The sequence below is a fragment of the Rhopalosiphum padi genome, chromosome 1, assembly GCF_020882245.1.
Source record: "Rhopalosiphum padi isolate XX-2018 chromosome 1, ASM2088224v1, whole genome shotgun sequence".
Taxonomy (NCBI): Eukaryota; Metazoa; Arthropoda; class Insecta; order Hemiptera; family Aphididae; genus Rhopalosiphum; species Rhopalosiphum padi.
Window position 1 is genome coordinate 78,793,896 of NC_083597.1, and position 15,209 is coordinate 78,809,104.

Sequence of the window (15,209 nt, forward strand, 5' to 3'; positions counted from 1 at the left end):
ATTTGTTGTGATTAATTTTCAATACAATGGAAAATACTCGCACTAGGTGACTGGCGCCGTAAAAAAATATAGGACACGTAACTACTCATGTTAATCAATTTCAAAGTATTACGTTAATAAAAATAGATATAGGTATTCATAATACTATAATATAGGTACTAATATGACTATCAGTAAGTCACGTTTCGCGTATCTATAGTCTATACGAGTAAAAGCCATTAAAGTGAATATTAAAGGTTTCAACCCAAAATCCAGTTGCGGAACAAATATTACTTGATATAAGAAAATACGTAGAACGTCACTGCAGCACTTATACATACAATTATACAAAGATATACAATTTTGGCAATTTTGAAAAAAATAACGTCGTTCCACTCGCAAAGATATTTTCAAAAATCGTTGGAGAAATTAATGTAATCAATTGCACTATACTTACGTTATATAATAATATAGAGCTCAAACATATTATTATATAGCTATTATAATAATAATAAATACAGTCATACGCAGAAATTCGCGTATATATAGTGTATAGATTTATATAGGGATTATACACACGAGTGTCATACTGTCAAACATATTACAATTTATAATATTATATATTATAATATTAGGTATACATACGAGTATACGAAGGCGGTTTATCGAATACAATTTAATATGCACAATTATTATTAAGCCATGAACGTTCGCATTGATATTATATTATTGTACGGCTTTGTTGCGTATATAATATATAATAGTATGTATCGACGCGATTAAAACGGTCACTATAGCCATCGCACTTACATATTATTATGTTACAGCGTACCTATATATGTGATAAATTATGTAGGTAGTGTTATTTAGAAATATATAATATATACAATTTATTATTGTATAAGTACTTATTATGCCGCGAGCAGTGTTGTACAAAAATAATCCAAAAATAATCTGAATACCTATAAGATAATATTATAAATAATACTTAAAATATTCATCTAGATAAGAAAAAAAATGATTTAAAAACTTTCACTTGTAAAATAGCATTTTTGTTAAAATTTTATAATATGAACTATAGAAGTTTAAATTTGAATTAAATGTTTTAAATAAAATTATACCCATTTGTGTTTAAAGGAAATTTATAAACAATGTATATATATTATACTTTAAGAAAATAACAACACGGAACAAATAAACATATAAACGATTGTTTAGGCGCACATCATTACAGAACATAATAATTAAATTGAATAAATGGATATACCTATATCTAGGCGCCAGACGATAGCTTAGAAAAATTAACACCTCCCATCATTTATACGAAAAAAATATCTAAAATTAAAATTAAAAACATTATTGTAAAAAATTATAAAGATAATTTATCTCAATCCAGACAACCATTTTATCTGAGTTTATTATTATAGATAAAAGATACTCTAAGTTATCTAGAACTAGATAATAGAATACAGAATACAGGCGATGAGAACCTATGTATACTGTAATGTATTACAATAATGGTTGCAGGTAATAGGTAGATATTCATATTCGTCAGCGTTAAATTTACGAACGAACAATGGCTACGTCGTCTATTAGCACCACTTGTGCAGCATATTATGGGAACTCTGATCAGCTATATATATAAATATATATGTATATAAATAAAGCATAATATTTTATTGTTATTATAATGGTATACTGGGTCACGCGAATGCGAATTGACCAAAGAAAAAATATTAAAAAAAACTCGAAGAGGAACCGCACGGCGAGAAAGTCGTAAGACAATGCGTTTGCGTAATAATCAATCACCGTGAAAAAAAAATTTTAAAAAAAATTGTAACGCTTCTATTGGAAACAATTAAAATAACGACGACGACGCGCGACGGTCAGATTGTAATAATAATAATAATGTAGGCGTATAGCATGGTTTTCGTTTAAAACGCGAAATACAATGTAATACGCGCGCGACGTCCAGGAAATTCAATTTCTACGGGCTGTCGATGATGCGTCATTGTGAGCGAGTAGTTTTTCTTGTATGTACTATGTTTGATAGATGGCAGGGCTGAGGGGAGGGAAATATAGAAGAAAAATTAAGCTGCGTTTACCGAATATCATAATAAAATGTTAATAATATTATGGATATTCGGTAAATAAAATAAAAAGGCAAACGTCAGCGGCGCGTCCGCAAGTCGTGTCATCGCGAAGTCGACAACGCATTCGATTCGGCTCGGGCGGGCAAATACACGACAGAAAACGAAAAAAAAAATTAAAATGTATACTGTAACTATAACGATAACAACTTTCTTGGAAAAAAATCATCTCGCGTTCTTTTTAATGACGTCCCTCATCTTGTCTGGCCGCGGATCGTTAGCCGATAGTGAGATAATAACGACGACGACAATGATAACACCACAAGAAGAAGAAGAAGAACAACAATAATAATAATATTATTACGAAGAATAGTAGAGGAAATTACTGTCATTATTATAACGAAAAAATGATTCGCGCGCGGACGTCTGACGAAGAAAACGCCACGAGGGCGCGCCACCGTCGATCGCCCGGCAGGTCGCGCGCGCCCCGGCAGTCGGTGTACCGCCGCACAAGTCTGGAAGGAGCGCGCCAGTTACTAGTCAGTCCGGTGTCCGACGTCAAACCATTCAGTAAACGCACCGCCGCACGACTGTGTTCACTTGTGTTGTGTAGTCGTCACTCGTGCGTGTTTTTGTTTTTTTTTTGTCGTCGATCGTCAAATTAATACCGTCTAGCACCTGAGCCATTCGTTACGATTATTGCAACTGGTTTTTTTTTTTTAAATTATTATTTGATCTATTAACTTATTTTTTTGTTTTGGTGATCTAAAAAAAAAATTGTTAATTATTAAAAAAAAATAAATAAATAAAATCTGGTGATAAAGAAATTATTAAAGTTCACAGTATTAGTATATTGTTATTAAATCGAGTTTCGTGCGCCAGATGCTTGCAGTGACAGTTGCCAGTGTTCCTCGTCGCCGGTGTCTCCAGGAGGAGTATCGTTGTTAACCGCGCGCGCGTGTGTCGTCGCCGTACGGCGATCTTCGGCGTGTGTGTTCGTCGCGCGCAGCCGTCGTCGTCTCACCCGATGGCTCTGAACGCCACTACGTGTTACAACAAGGCGGTGATCGCGGGCTACGGGTCGTCGTACCCCAGCCCGTTGGCCGCCGCCGCCGGCGTACCGTCCGCCCTGATGGTGGCCGCGGCCGCAGGATCCGCGAGCGGATCGCCGTCGTCTCGGTCCGGGTCGTCCGGGTCCGGTACCGGGCCGTCCGGGTACCGCGTCAAGGACTTCAACGTGCCCCTGCACGTCGACTGCAGTGTCGAGTACGAAATGCCCAGCTCGGCCAAGCCGCCGGTGGGTGGCAAGGTCGAGCCGCTGCTCATGATCCACCCGTCGTATTACCGGAAGGCCGAGAGCCGGACCCGCAGCCTGTTCGTCAACAACATGCCCGCCGCCGCTGCCTCGTCGTCCGGCCGGAGCAGACCCTCGGTCGCCGCGGTCGCGGTCGGTGGCGTCTGCGGTAGGACGGGCGTCTCCGCCGCCATCGCGAACGCCGCCGACGGACCGCCGCCCGCGAAAAAACCGTACGCCGGACCGGCTCCCGGAGTGACCGCGTCCACCGCGGCCGGCGTTTACGGCATGGTTACCGGCGCCGTGGCCGCCGCCGCCGGCGCGTCCCAGTGGCCCCCGTTGGGCTCCAGCGCCGAGCACCAACACCACGACGGCAAACGCACCCTGGACATGGTCCAGCGGCAGTACCAACAGCACCTGCAGGCCAGTCTGCCGCCGCCGATGATGACGGCTGCCTTGCCCACCGACAAAACCCACATGACAGGTTAGTTGACGGATTTCACGATCACGCGTGATCCGTATTATTGTATTTTTATATACCGTTGTGTAGGGACGTTTTCGAACCGATCGATATAATGTTATTATTATAATATTTATTGCACTTGTGTAGGCGAAGGAGAGGGTTTTCGAGTAGAATTATTATAAATGTCGAAAGTTTAATTCCGGTTGAAAAATGTATGTATAACGACTGTTTCGTCGCACTTCCGTGCGGTCAGCTTTTTTCCTCGTCATGTTATATAGGTATATCATTTAGTTTTGATTAAGGATGTGTTCGAATACTTTTCTTCTCTGCAAACGTTCGACGCCGTCTCTCGGTTATCATATGTCTAAAAATTAATCTTTTTCTCTCCCACTTGCTTGTTATTCTTTCTATCGCGTCGGAGAACAAAAAAATCTCGAATGACGTTTTAATCTTGTTTTTGGTCCGTACTTCAACGTCGTACGTGTTAGTCCACTCGAATTTTTGTCATATCACTGCACGAAATTTTTCGAAAAATAATAAATAGGTGTAAAAAAAAATGTTTAATTTCATATCGGTATCCGGCCGGCGCCCGCTCGCCTTATCGTAATCGAAGCCGAAAAATAATTGGTTCTGTAAACGATCGTAATCGTATACCTACGAGTTTTCTTGTTTCTATTTTATTCGTAGAGTAAAGCGCGTATACATAGAAAACAAAAACCTATTGTGTCATCCTTCGCGTTTTTGACACATTCCCGCTATACCTATAACTTTTTTTTACAAGCGAATGTTTCGCTTTGCATTTTTACAATTTTGCGGCGGAACGTGCAAAGTCTGTCGACGGAGGGTAGTGTCGCCTGTACATTTTAATATTTAAAAAGTTTATCAAAAAAAACTACCAATTTTTTAGCGTATTGTCAGCGAATGAAAAATTAGTATTCCTCCAGTGCGAGGGGGCCCATCGTTCGCACAAAGAACGCGAGCTGTACACGTAAGGGGGCGGAAAAGAGCAGGGTTTTTTTTTTATCACATTTACGTCCGTAATTAACGTTGATTTATAGGTCCGAAAAAGAGAAAAAGAAAAAAAGTATTAGGTAAGGGTATAAAGAAGAAACCTTTGTTAATTACACACTGCGCGAGTTTAAAAATGAAAAAACCGTACACCCTTTGAAACCAGGACTGTATTTAATATTATTATTTTTTATATTTCTTGTCGGATAATTTCATTTCGGAAATCGAGAAAAATTCTTCCGCGGAAAGTTTTCCGGGAATAACACCCCTCGTCAAAGAACTAGCACACTAAGGCAGTGCGTTAAATCACAGCAGTGCCGACTTCACTTAACTCTGTATACACTAATTACGTGCGCTTTATTATTATTTATATTTTTTTCTGGCGCAGTTCGCGTATTCCATTTAATTCTGTTTTGTTTTCACCCGTGGTTATGTGGGGCCTCGTCCCTCGGGGGCCTTGCTAATAAATTACAATAACAACAACGTCGCCGTCACCGATAAATTATTATGGCCTAGGGTTTATAAACCTCCCAAATTATACAAATCATGCAAATGTTTTCGATTTTTTATTCATTTTTTTTTTTATAATCGAAACAGCATTTTAAGAGAGTTCCCCCACCCCTAGCGAACCGCTACAGACAATGTCACGAAACGATGAACTTTCTTGCCCAATTTACATTTAATATGTAGATTTGTTTTGGCGTATATCAACTTTCAAACGACCTTGTGCCTGAAATTCGTTCTTAATAACAAACGAATGTTGTATCCGTACGCGCGCACAAAAAAAACACGTCGAAGTAATATATATTTTTTCGGCTAATTGAACAGCTACTATAAATCTCCCGTCATCGGCCGCAGGAGTGTGAGCACATTTAAATACTAATTAATATTTAGCGTACATACTCGCACTCGATCATTATAACAGGTGTGTTGTCTCGACAGAGTTATTTCGCCCGTTGGCGGTGGCGATGTTGACGATGATAATAATAATGATAAAAAAAATTAAACAACAAACTAAAAGTTATGTAAAATATTATATTGCCTCTGACGAAAACAGAATCGTGTTCTGTGCCCGAAGACGGCGCAAAACGAAATTTCCAAACCGGCACAAAAGCGTCCTCTGAACTTTTGTATGGGCACTTTATATGCGTATATATTATGCGTAGAGCCGGCAACAGCTGCTGCAGTACCTGCGTCTAATGATTATGATAATAATCGCTTTTTTTCATCATAATAATTATCATCATCAACGTTGTCGTCATTATTATATTATTCTAACACGTCTGCGGGTGAAAAATAATAATAACAATAACAGTATGTGTGTTGTGTGTAGCGTGTGATGTCTATTGAAATTTTGCTCATGACTCATGCATAACGTGCGAGCCGCCGCCGATACACGCGCACAATGGTGTCAGACGGCTGAAACGGATACGGTGTATACGCTCATTGTATTCAGATATTACGGCATACATACAGACACACACACACACACACACACATTTGGTCATCCTTTTCAAATATATACCCGCGAGAGAGAATGTGTGTGTGTGTGTGTGTGTGTCACTTGTTGTTAATGGCTTCGCATACGTTCGCGTCCCGTAGTACGACGACAATGCTCGCGAGCTCGTGTACGTTACACAATTGGCGGCGGGGGACCCAGGGGGAGTCGTGTCGAAATTTATCGTCTTCGAAAAAGGCGACGGATAAATGATAAGATATGAAAAAAGAATTGTACGTGTGCGTCGTGTGAGTATATTGCGATAGCGTGATGGGAGGAACAAAATTTTTTTCCATACTTTCCGCCCATTATACCTACCCATTATATGTGTATATTATATACCTGCAACCTGCACAACATATAAACTGCAAAGTGCGTCATTTTTTTCTTATGTTATATCTACACAGAGAATGTACGAGAGAACCGATTTTGACCGACAGCCGTTTTTTCTTTTATTATATATTTTTTTTTCATTTTTTTTTTTTTATCGCGCTATAAAATGATTACACGCAGTAAGCGGAATTTTTTTCTATCCCGGAAATTCGCTGCGTCCGTTTTTATCGCCACGTAGTAATAAAGTTTTCGTTTACAACGAAATCTACTGCAGCAGTAACCGATTTTCCGGTATTATATATAGAGCAGCGTAAAGGCGCGTCATATAATTTGCAAATGGTTCTCCCCTATCCGTACTGCCACCGGTGGCTATAATAGTATTACTTGTATGTTCAACAACTCGTATTATATACCATAAATAATATACGTACACATACACATATAGATCACCAAAGCGAAAGTTTATTTTTGACACGTAATAGTTTATTAATATGTATATAACAATTTAAAAATATAATAATACAATAACATTAATAACTGATAAGGTTGCGTGGAAAACAAAATAGTACTGTAAAACTGTTGTCACGAGAATTGTGCCGCAGGATTCGGTTCCCATATTGAATATTTAAATCACATATTCGCATTTTATCGAAACGCTCACGAGTGTGTGAGTGTGTAGGATAAAGATGGTGTCAAAAATCGTCTGTAGAGTTTTTTGTTTTTAATTTTTTCCATCTCTCGTCACACGCGAAACGTTTTTATTTTTTCAGCACAAATTACGCATACGATGACATATATCATTTGTCGACAAAAAAATATATTCCCGCACTCGTCTTTCAACGAAAGAAATAATGAAAAAAAAACACTGTCTCTCTGTCTATGTATAGTGTTCTCGACACTGTGTATATCTATTATACATAATAAATCGTATTTGACCCTAATTTTTGTCGCACGCTCTCGATTTGCTTGAATTCCCCCTGTCGTACAACCCTGTCGTCCGGGTCGTTTATTAGTTTTCCATCTGCAGCAGCGTTCTGTCCGTCGTCGTGAATTGGGTCTCATTAAAATCGATATCGCGCCCGTTCGCTAGTCGTGTAATTTATTACAAAATATCTTTTAAGTGTTTGCAGGATGGGTGGTTTGGTTGGTCAAAGACGGTCTAATACTAGTGTTCATGTTTGTATATTGTATTGGTACGACGAGAAACAGAGACGGAGAAGGATGCGCGCTGTGGTTGTATGGGGTGTATATGAATATACTCATACTTGTAATATTACAATAGTGTATCTATAAACGCGCACATATCATTATAACAGTCGGCCGACTCACGATGACTGTCTTTGGAGTTCCTGTTCGTACATGACGACAACGACGACGGGAAACCAGACACGCAGTTTGTACGTCTATCGCATAATATATAAGGACGTGTGACGGTCCAACCACATTACTCTGTGTGCGTGCTCGTGACTCGATGAGACCCCCCTCGAAATGATTTCACAGAATTTTCGATTTTTTTTTTTTGTCGATGTCGTCACACGTAGTTTTTAATTATTTAATTCTTGTTGAACGGCCCAAGGGAAGATAGAAATACTGAGGAATAAACATATTTAATTGGTCGCCGACGGTATCTACTGTACCGGTACCGACAACATACAATGATTTCACTACCTACGTTTATATTATATTCATATTAAAGATAGGTAATAATAATAAGCGAATTCATCGATTATTTTACGACCGCCGGTAACCTATTCCTGCTATCCGCCGTCCACAGTCGGCCGACGTTTATCGATATGACCGATCTAAATTGCTTATATTATTATTATTATATGCGATTATGTTGTTTTAAGGACGTGCGGAACTTTGCCATTATTTTTTATTAATGTTCGCATACGATTTTTTTCACCAATTAGACGTTTTTAAATATTTTTATCCCGCTTAGGTTTATCACCGAATATGCGTGTACATAATGAAATATGATTTATTGTCCTCGAAAAGCATTCGGATTCATGATAATAATGGCATAGTGGTGTATACAATGGCTGCGCCTTTATAATATTCAAATGTTTATTTTCTTTTTCGTTTTACGCCAATCCCCTGGTGGGTCTCCCGAAACTCGAACGAGCATATGCACCACATACCGAGAACACGAATCCGTACTAAAAATAAGAAAGAAAGAACATCGACAAAAGATGCGTATGATAATGCAGCGCCCTTTATCGAACATTTTGATCAATTTTCTCCCCCCTATTTATTTCTTCGTCGCAAAATCCACCTCACCCGTCGGTTGGGTTGTGCGTCGTTTCTTTTTGAATGAACGCGGTCCGGTTTATTCCGCGACTATACGACGACATCGGCCCGGCGATTTATTGCAATAATTTACAATCGTTACACATTTACAATACTCGTACGCATGGCACACATACACATACAATACACTCAAATATAATATATTATAATATTATATTTATTATTTTACCGGTTGCTATGAGAGTGAGGTATTTCCTTTATTCGCGCGGACAGCAATATTATTTATGTGGTCCACAGAATGTGTGTGTTTTATGCGTATATTATTATTGTTATTATATATATATATGGCGATAAACCGTCGGACCGGAAAAATGATAATTTTAAAACGGGCGACCGTCGTTCCAATGTTCATATATAGATATTATGCGTATTGTGTACATAATTATGTTATATACTGCTGGGTTGTGCCTTGTGCGTGCGCATTAGTATACATTATATAAATTATAAAGTATAAACAACTAACAACTTCTATGCTGCAGGCTATTACGAGTGAAAAACAGTTTTTTCACCAGAAAAACTTACAACCTGCATTAAAAATACACTCATGATAAAACATATAATTGTATACGTCGTATTTTCCTACATCGATTGTTAAGTTATTTATTGACTACACTGGCGGCTGGAGAAACGTACACACAGCGCGATTCGTGTTTAATTAATTTAAACCATTGGAACGTTACGAAACAAAAGATTATTGTTAAAATTTATTCCGTAGATAAAGAAGTAAAAAAAAAAAAACCACACACACTATTAATTACGAATGTAAAACGAACGGAAATAGGTCAGCCTCAGCCGTCGTCCACTATAAAAATCGAGTAATTTAGCCAATTAAACGTGTATGAAATCATATATTATAACCCGCACATCTGCAGCTCTTCGTTTTTTTCCAGGCGTGCTATGATGTTGGGTTATTGTTGCGAGCGAGGTTGTGAGTTACTCCCAAGAAAAATTTACATTTACATTATTTTTCTTCTCGTACTTATTCCCTCCCTTTGGTCGTACAATCTTGGTTTTGCTATTCTTCCGTGTCGTATATATATATACATCAGTTAATATATATATATATATATATATATAAGGTTTAGTGGTGCCACTGAATTTTTATGCATTAAAACATCTAATTGGTTTATTTAAAAATGTTTTGTTTCCGTTTATATAATATAATATTATGCATCTATCTCTCAGGAGGCTTCCTCAGCAGCACATAATTTCTCCGTGTCTATAAAATAATGAAATTCTCAAAGTACGAATTTTATGAGTATAGTAGGCATCTCCTATACACATCTATACAATAGAATGGTGCTATAAGTTTATAATCATTTTGATTGAATATAATAAATAGATATACTGTTGCAGCGGTATTCTATATTTTAACGAGCATAATAATTATTATTATCATGCTTCGGTCGGGCGTTAATATTGTTATATTTAAATATTTGATTTAAAAGGGCGTATAAATTATTCAGTATGTCAGCTTGTTTAATGTACCTATATATATAATATATAATATGATTCAATTAAATCATGAAAAAAGTTTTAAAAGAATGATTTCCAGATGACAGTTTTTCCCTTTTTTATGGTTGAAATATTATAGGAATACAAAACTTAAGATATCGTATATCTAGTCTTGATAAAATATTTTCTTTCTAGTTGTTTGAGAAAAAAAACTTTTTTCATTCAAATCAAAAAAAAACAGCGTTTTCAATAATTTTAACGCAGGTACTCGTACAATTTACTGCTATTTAATAAGTTTTAATTTGACGCTAGACGCAAAATTAATTATTTTCGGTCTGACTGAAGATTTTGGTTAACATAACTCGTTTTGAATGTACCGTCGAGTAAAATCGATTGATGTCAAAATCACGAATTTTTAAGAGTTGCGTTGATAATATAAAACCGATAAACGATTTTTGAGGGTCGTACTGCACACGACTCGACTCTATCACGTAATTCAATTTATTTGGTAAAGGTACTTTGATATTGTACATAATTATGCACATTGAGCAGCGTTTAAAATCAAAAATCGTCGATCTGACGTAATATAAATGATATTATATATCCGACGAACTATCTTTTGATTTAAGACTCTCACGAATTGTCTTCGACTAGAAAAACTATACGTTACTTCAGATTCGTCGTAAATTTTTTTTGTCTTTCTTCTCCTCTCGTGGACAAGAAAGAAAAATTTTTTTCGCTATTGAATCGTCTAGAAGTATAAAAGAAGTTTTTTGATGACGAAAAACTTGCTTCCCTATCCATTTTTGCCGATCGCATTGTATAGCATTTATAAATATAATAAAGGGTCTTCTTTTTATTAATTCGTTGGGGTTTCTTCGGGTTCGAGTAAATAATTAAAAGTAAGGGGGAATTAAAAAAAAAGGATCAAATAGTTTTAATTAAAAGAAAGAACGATGCAAAAAAAACTGTAAAGAAAAAAAACGTGTTCTGATGGCGTTTTTATTTTTTGTCCATGTTTAGTGCCGAAAGGGTGTTCTTGCTGCCAGGCGAAATTATTAAAGCGCAAAGCCCAACAACCGCCATCGGTGCCTCAACAACAACCTCTACAACAACCACAGCAACACCATATCCACCATCACCAACAACAACAACAACAACTACAACAACAACACTTATCGCAACCATCTCATTTACAACAACAACAACAACACCTCCATCACCACCAGCAGCAGCAGCAACAGCAGCAGCAACACCATCAACATCTTCATCATCAACAACAGCAGCAGCAGCAGCAACACCACCATCACCAGCAGCAACAGCAACAGCAGCAACAACAACACATCCATCACCATCATCATCATCAACAGCAGCAACAACAACAACAGCAGCAACAACAGCAGCAACACCAAGAGTACCACAAGTCGAGGCAAAACGAACCGCAAACTCCGCAGTTGTGGGGTTTTAACGGTACCATCGCAGCGGTGTTGCGTAACGAGTACGGTGGCAAACCGACGAAAACGTTGGGACGTATCACCGACCCTATCAACAACATCCTGACGCCCACGTACATGTTCTGAGCGTCGGAGTTGATATGATATTTTTTATTATATTTTGTGATAGACTGTTAAAACATATAAAAAAAAAAACCGCGTTCGGATCGAATAGATCTACGAAAAAAAATATGATATAATTAGGTATTGGACTTGTACGGTTTAATAAATAATATTACATACCTACCTATATTATACGTTATCATTATTGTAATATGTTATGTACGCGCGCGCTTAGCGTGTCGCGTATAAACATAATAATATTATACATAGTTGTAGACCGCGACGAGAATAATATAATAATAATAATATAATATATAACGACGATAATAAAAATAATATCATTAACCAAAAAACCAAAAAAAAAAAAATATATACATATAATATTTTATTGTATTAGCGTTCAAGTTTTCACCTGTTTTTACTCGCACGTCGTAAAACAATGTAAATGTGTATTGTGATCATAATATTATATTGTTATTATCGTTCGTATTATATACATTTATAACAATAATTATGATAAATAAATACACACGCAAACATTTTTATATTATCAAATATTATGTACATTATTATACATGTATGCGCGTGCAGTGAAAACAGCGTCCGGCCTACCACCCCGGTGTGGGGCGGGGGGTGTCGTGTGTCCGCCGCGTATAATAGTTGTCAAACGTGAGTTTTTGTTTTGTTTTTAGCGGACACCCCCTCCCCACGACCACCGGACGACTGGGACGTAGAGGTATACGTTTAATATTGTATATGTTTACTTATTTTTTTATTATTTATTTTTTTCGAAATACGACGCACGGACCCGGCGGTAGAAACGTGCGTCGTCGTCGTGTACAAATAATATTATATTATAATAATATACTATGATGATTCCAATTTTTTTTTCTTCTTCTAGTTCGTGCGTGTCGCTTTTTGTTGTGTTGGCTGTGAAATATTGTGATAATAAAATTTTTAAAAAAATAAATAAAAAGAAGAAAACGCACGAAAAATTAACCACTCGCTGTTTTTCGATAAATCGAGAAAAATACCAACCACCGTTTTCTCTAAGGGTATATTTAATAATATATTGTATTATAATAGATTTCTGCGTAAAGACTGAACGAATATAATATCTTAAAAAAAATTATATGAATAAAAGACTAGCCCTTTTACAGTATATATAATACAATAATAATAATATATATATAACAAAACAGTCAGGGGTATGAAAATACTGTATAAGTTCCTTATATGTATAAAAATGAAAATTATACCCTTTTTTTAGTTTTCATTGGAATCGATTGCAAACTTTAGACGTGTTATGACCGACAATTATTTTTCGTCTGATACCAAACGTAGACGTTATATTGTTAAAAAGAAAATAGAAAAAAAAAAACAAAAAAATAAATTATTTACATTTTCTTTCGATTCATCGTCGTCATCTTCATTATCGTCATAATAATATGATATTTACATAAAAGTGTACATTCCTATATAATTTTATCATTATACATATTTACGACTTATTAGGTGTGCCTGTTTAATTTGTGTAATTTTTATCTAGTCTGGTTGGATAATGGGCCAAAGAGCTAAACATACATATTATATAAATAATAATATATTATATTTTTTTCCTACGATAGGGCAAAACATTTACAGTGGGTTCGCGGGTAGGGGGGAGAGCTTCGTTCGGAATAATCACTCACAGGCCTAATAATAATGATAATACGATAGGGACTCGATAATGTTCGAGAATAAAAACAAAATTAAATAAATATACACTTGAGTACACATTAGATAATACATTTTTATTTTCTTTACAAACAATAAAAATCGGTCGGCCTGTGATACACCTTAATAATTAATTCTCTGACATATTTTCCCATTTTTTCGTTATCGTTTAAACTTTTTTTTTTGTTTCGAATAACATTTTAAAACGAATGAAATATATAACTATATTGTATTTGTAATATTTATTTTTAGATACCACACGTAATGTTAGCATTCTATTTGTAAATTAGACGTTAGACATATAAATATATTATTATTTTTTTTAGCCTGTACAAAAGTTTTTTTTTTTTTTTTTGTAATTATCCTAATTTCAGGACGTGGTTTATTTGTTAAAAGAAAAATACCTAACATGAGAAAAAACAATTTAATAAATACACGAGATTATATAAAGGAAACGCTATTTGGTTCGTTATTTATTCTTTATACACTGCGTAGACCTATATAATATTATGATATTATATTATACTCCTGGGTCTAAAACTGTGTGCAAATTATACAACACACTATAATATTTTATATCACATCTAAATACGGATTTCAACGCCTGCATTATTAAATGCTACTTTATTTTGTTTTAAAGAATGGCTAATCGTATGTATAATACAATACGCCTACAATATAAACGTTCGATACAACATACATAAATAAATATAATGTATATTTATTATAGATTTCGTAATTTTTTTCTTTTACAAAGAAAAACCGAAATCCCCAATCCTTTCCTGTGTGCGTTTAATTTTGTGCGCTCAAAGGTCACGGAGGGAATGCCTCTAGAGTCTAGAAGAGTGCGTGTGACATTATAATTTAAAGGTCCTTGGAAAGAAGTAAAATCGCGGAAATGTCAAAATGAGCAAGTATAAAAAAAAATTAACAGCTTTTCGCGGTTGTTTTACTATGGTTTGGTTTGGACGCGGATACGGCCACAGTTACTAAATAATATCATAATATGGCAGAAAATTCAAATAAACGACTACCTGAGCCGTCTACAACTACACTGGAATGATGTAAACTCTTGTTGTTTGTCCTAAGTGTATTTTTATTGTTTTCGACTTCTCAGAGTATAATATTAAGATAACTGCAACAGGCCCGGGTAAAACCAGTGAGCCATATAGATTAACTCTGTGAGCCGGACCATATTTGAATACTATAATAATATAGTATTAAGCTCAATTTATTGTGCTAACCTAACGAGTTTTGGGTTTGTAAAAGTTTTAAAACTCTTTGAGCTGATACTCACCCTATCCGACTGGATAGAATATTATTATCATGTATGAATACAATATAAAATTGTGATTTCTGTAATAGTTGTGTAGTATACGCGAGATTCGACTTACCTGCACGTGTTATAAAAATAAATAAAATACTGGTATTACGTATATTAGTGATAGGGTATAGTCGATTATCCTATTTGGAAATTATTAAGAAGATCATACTTAAATGAATACAA

At 35.9% G+C, this 15,209-nt stretch overlaps 1 protein-coding gene across 1 annotated transcript; it reads left to right on the forward strand.

Annotated features, from left to right (window-relative positions):
• The first annotated feature begins 2,588 nt into the window (after nt 1-2,588).
• LOC132931814 (centrosomal and chromosomal factor-like) lies at nt 2,589-14,157 on the forward strand. Its single transcript, XM_060997840.1, has 2 exons — nt 2,589-3,847; nt 11,454-14,157. The coding sequence occupies exons 1-2, from the start codon at nt 3,097-3,099 to the stop codon at nt 12,008-12,010; spliced, it is 1,308 nt and encodes a 435-aa protein (XP_060853823.1). The 5' UTR covers nt 2,589-3,096; the 3' UTR covers nt 12,011-14,157.
• The last annotated feature ends 1,052 nt before the right edge of the window (nt 14,158-15,209 follow it).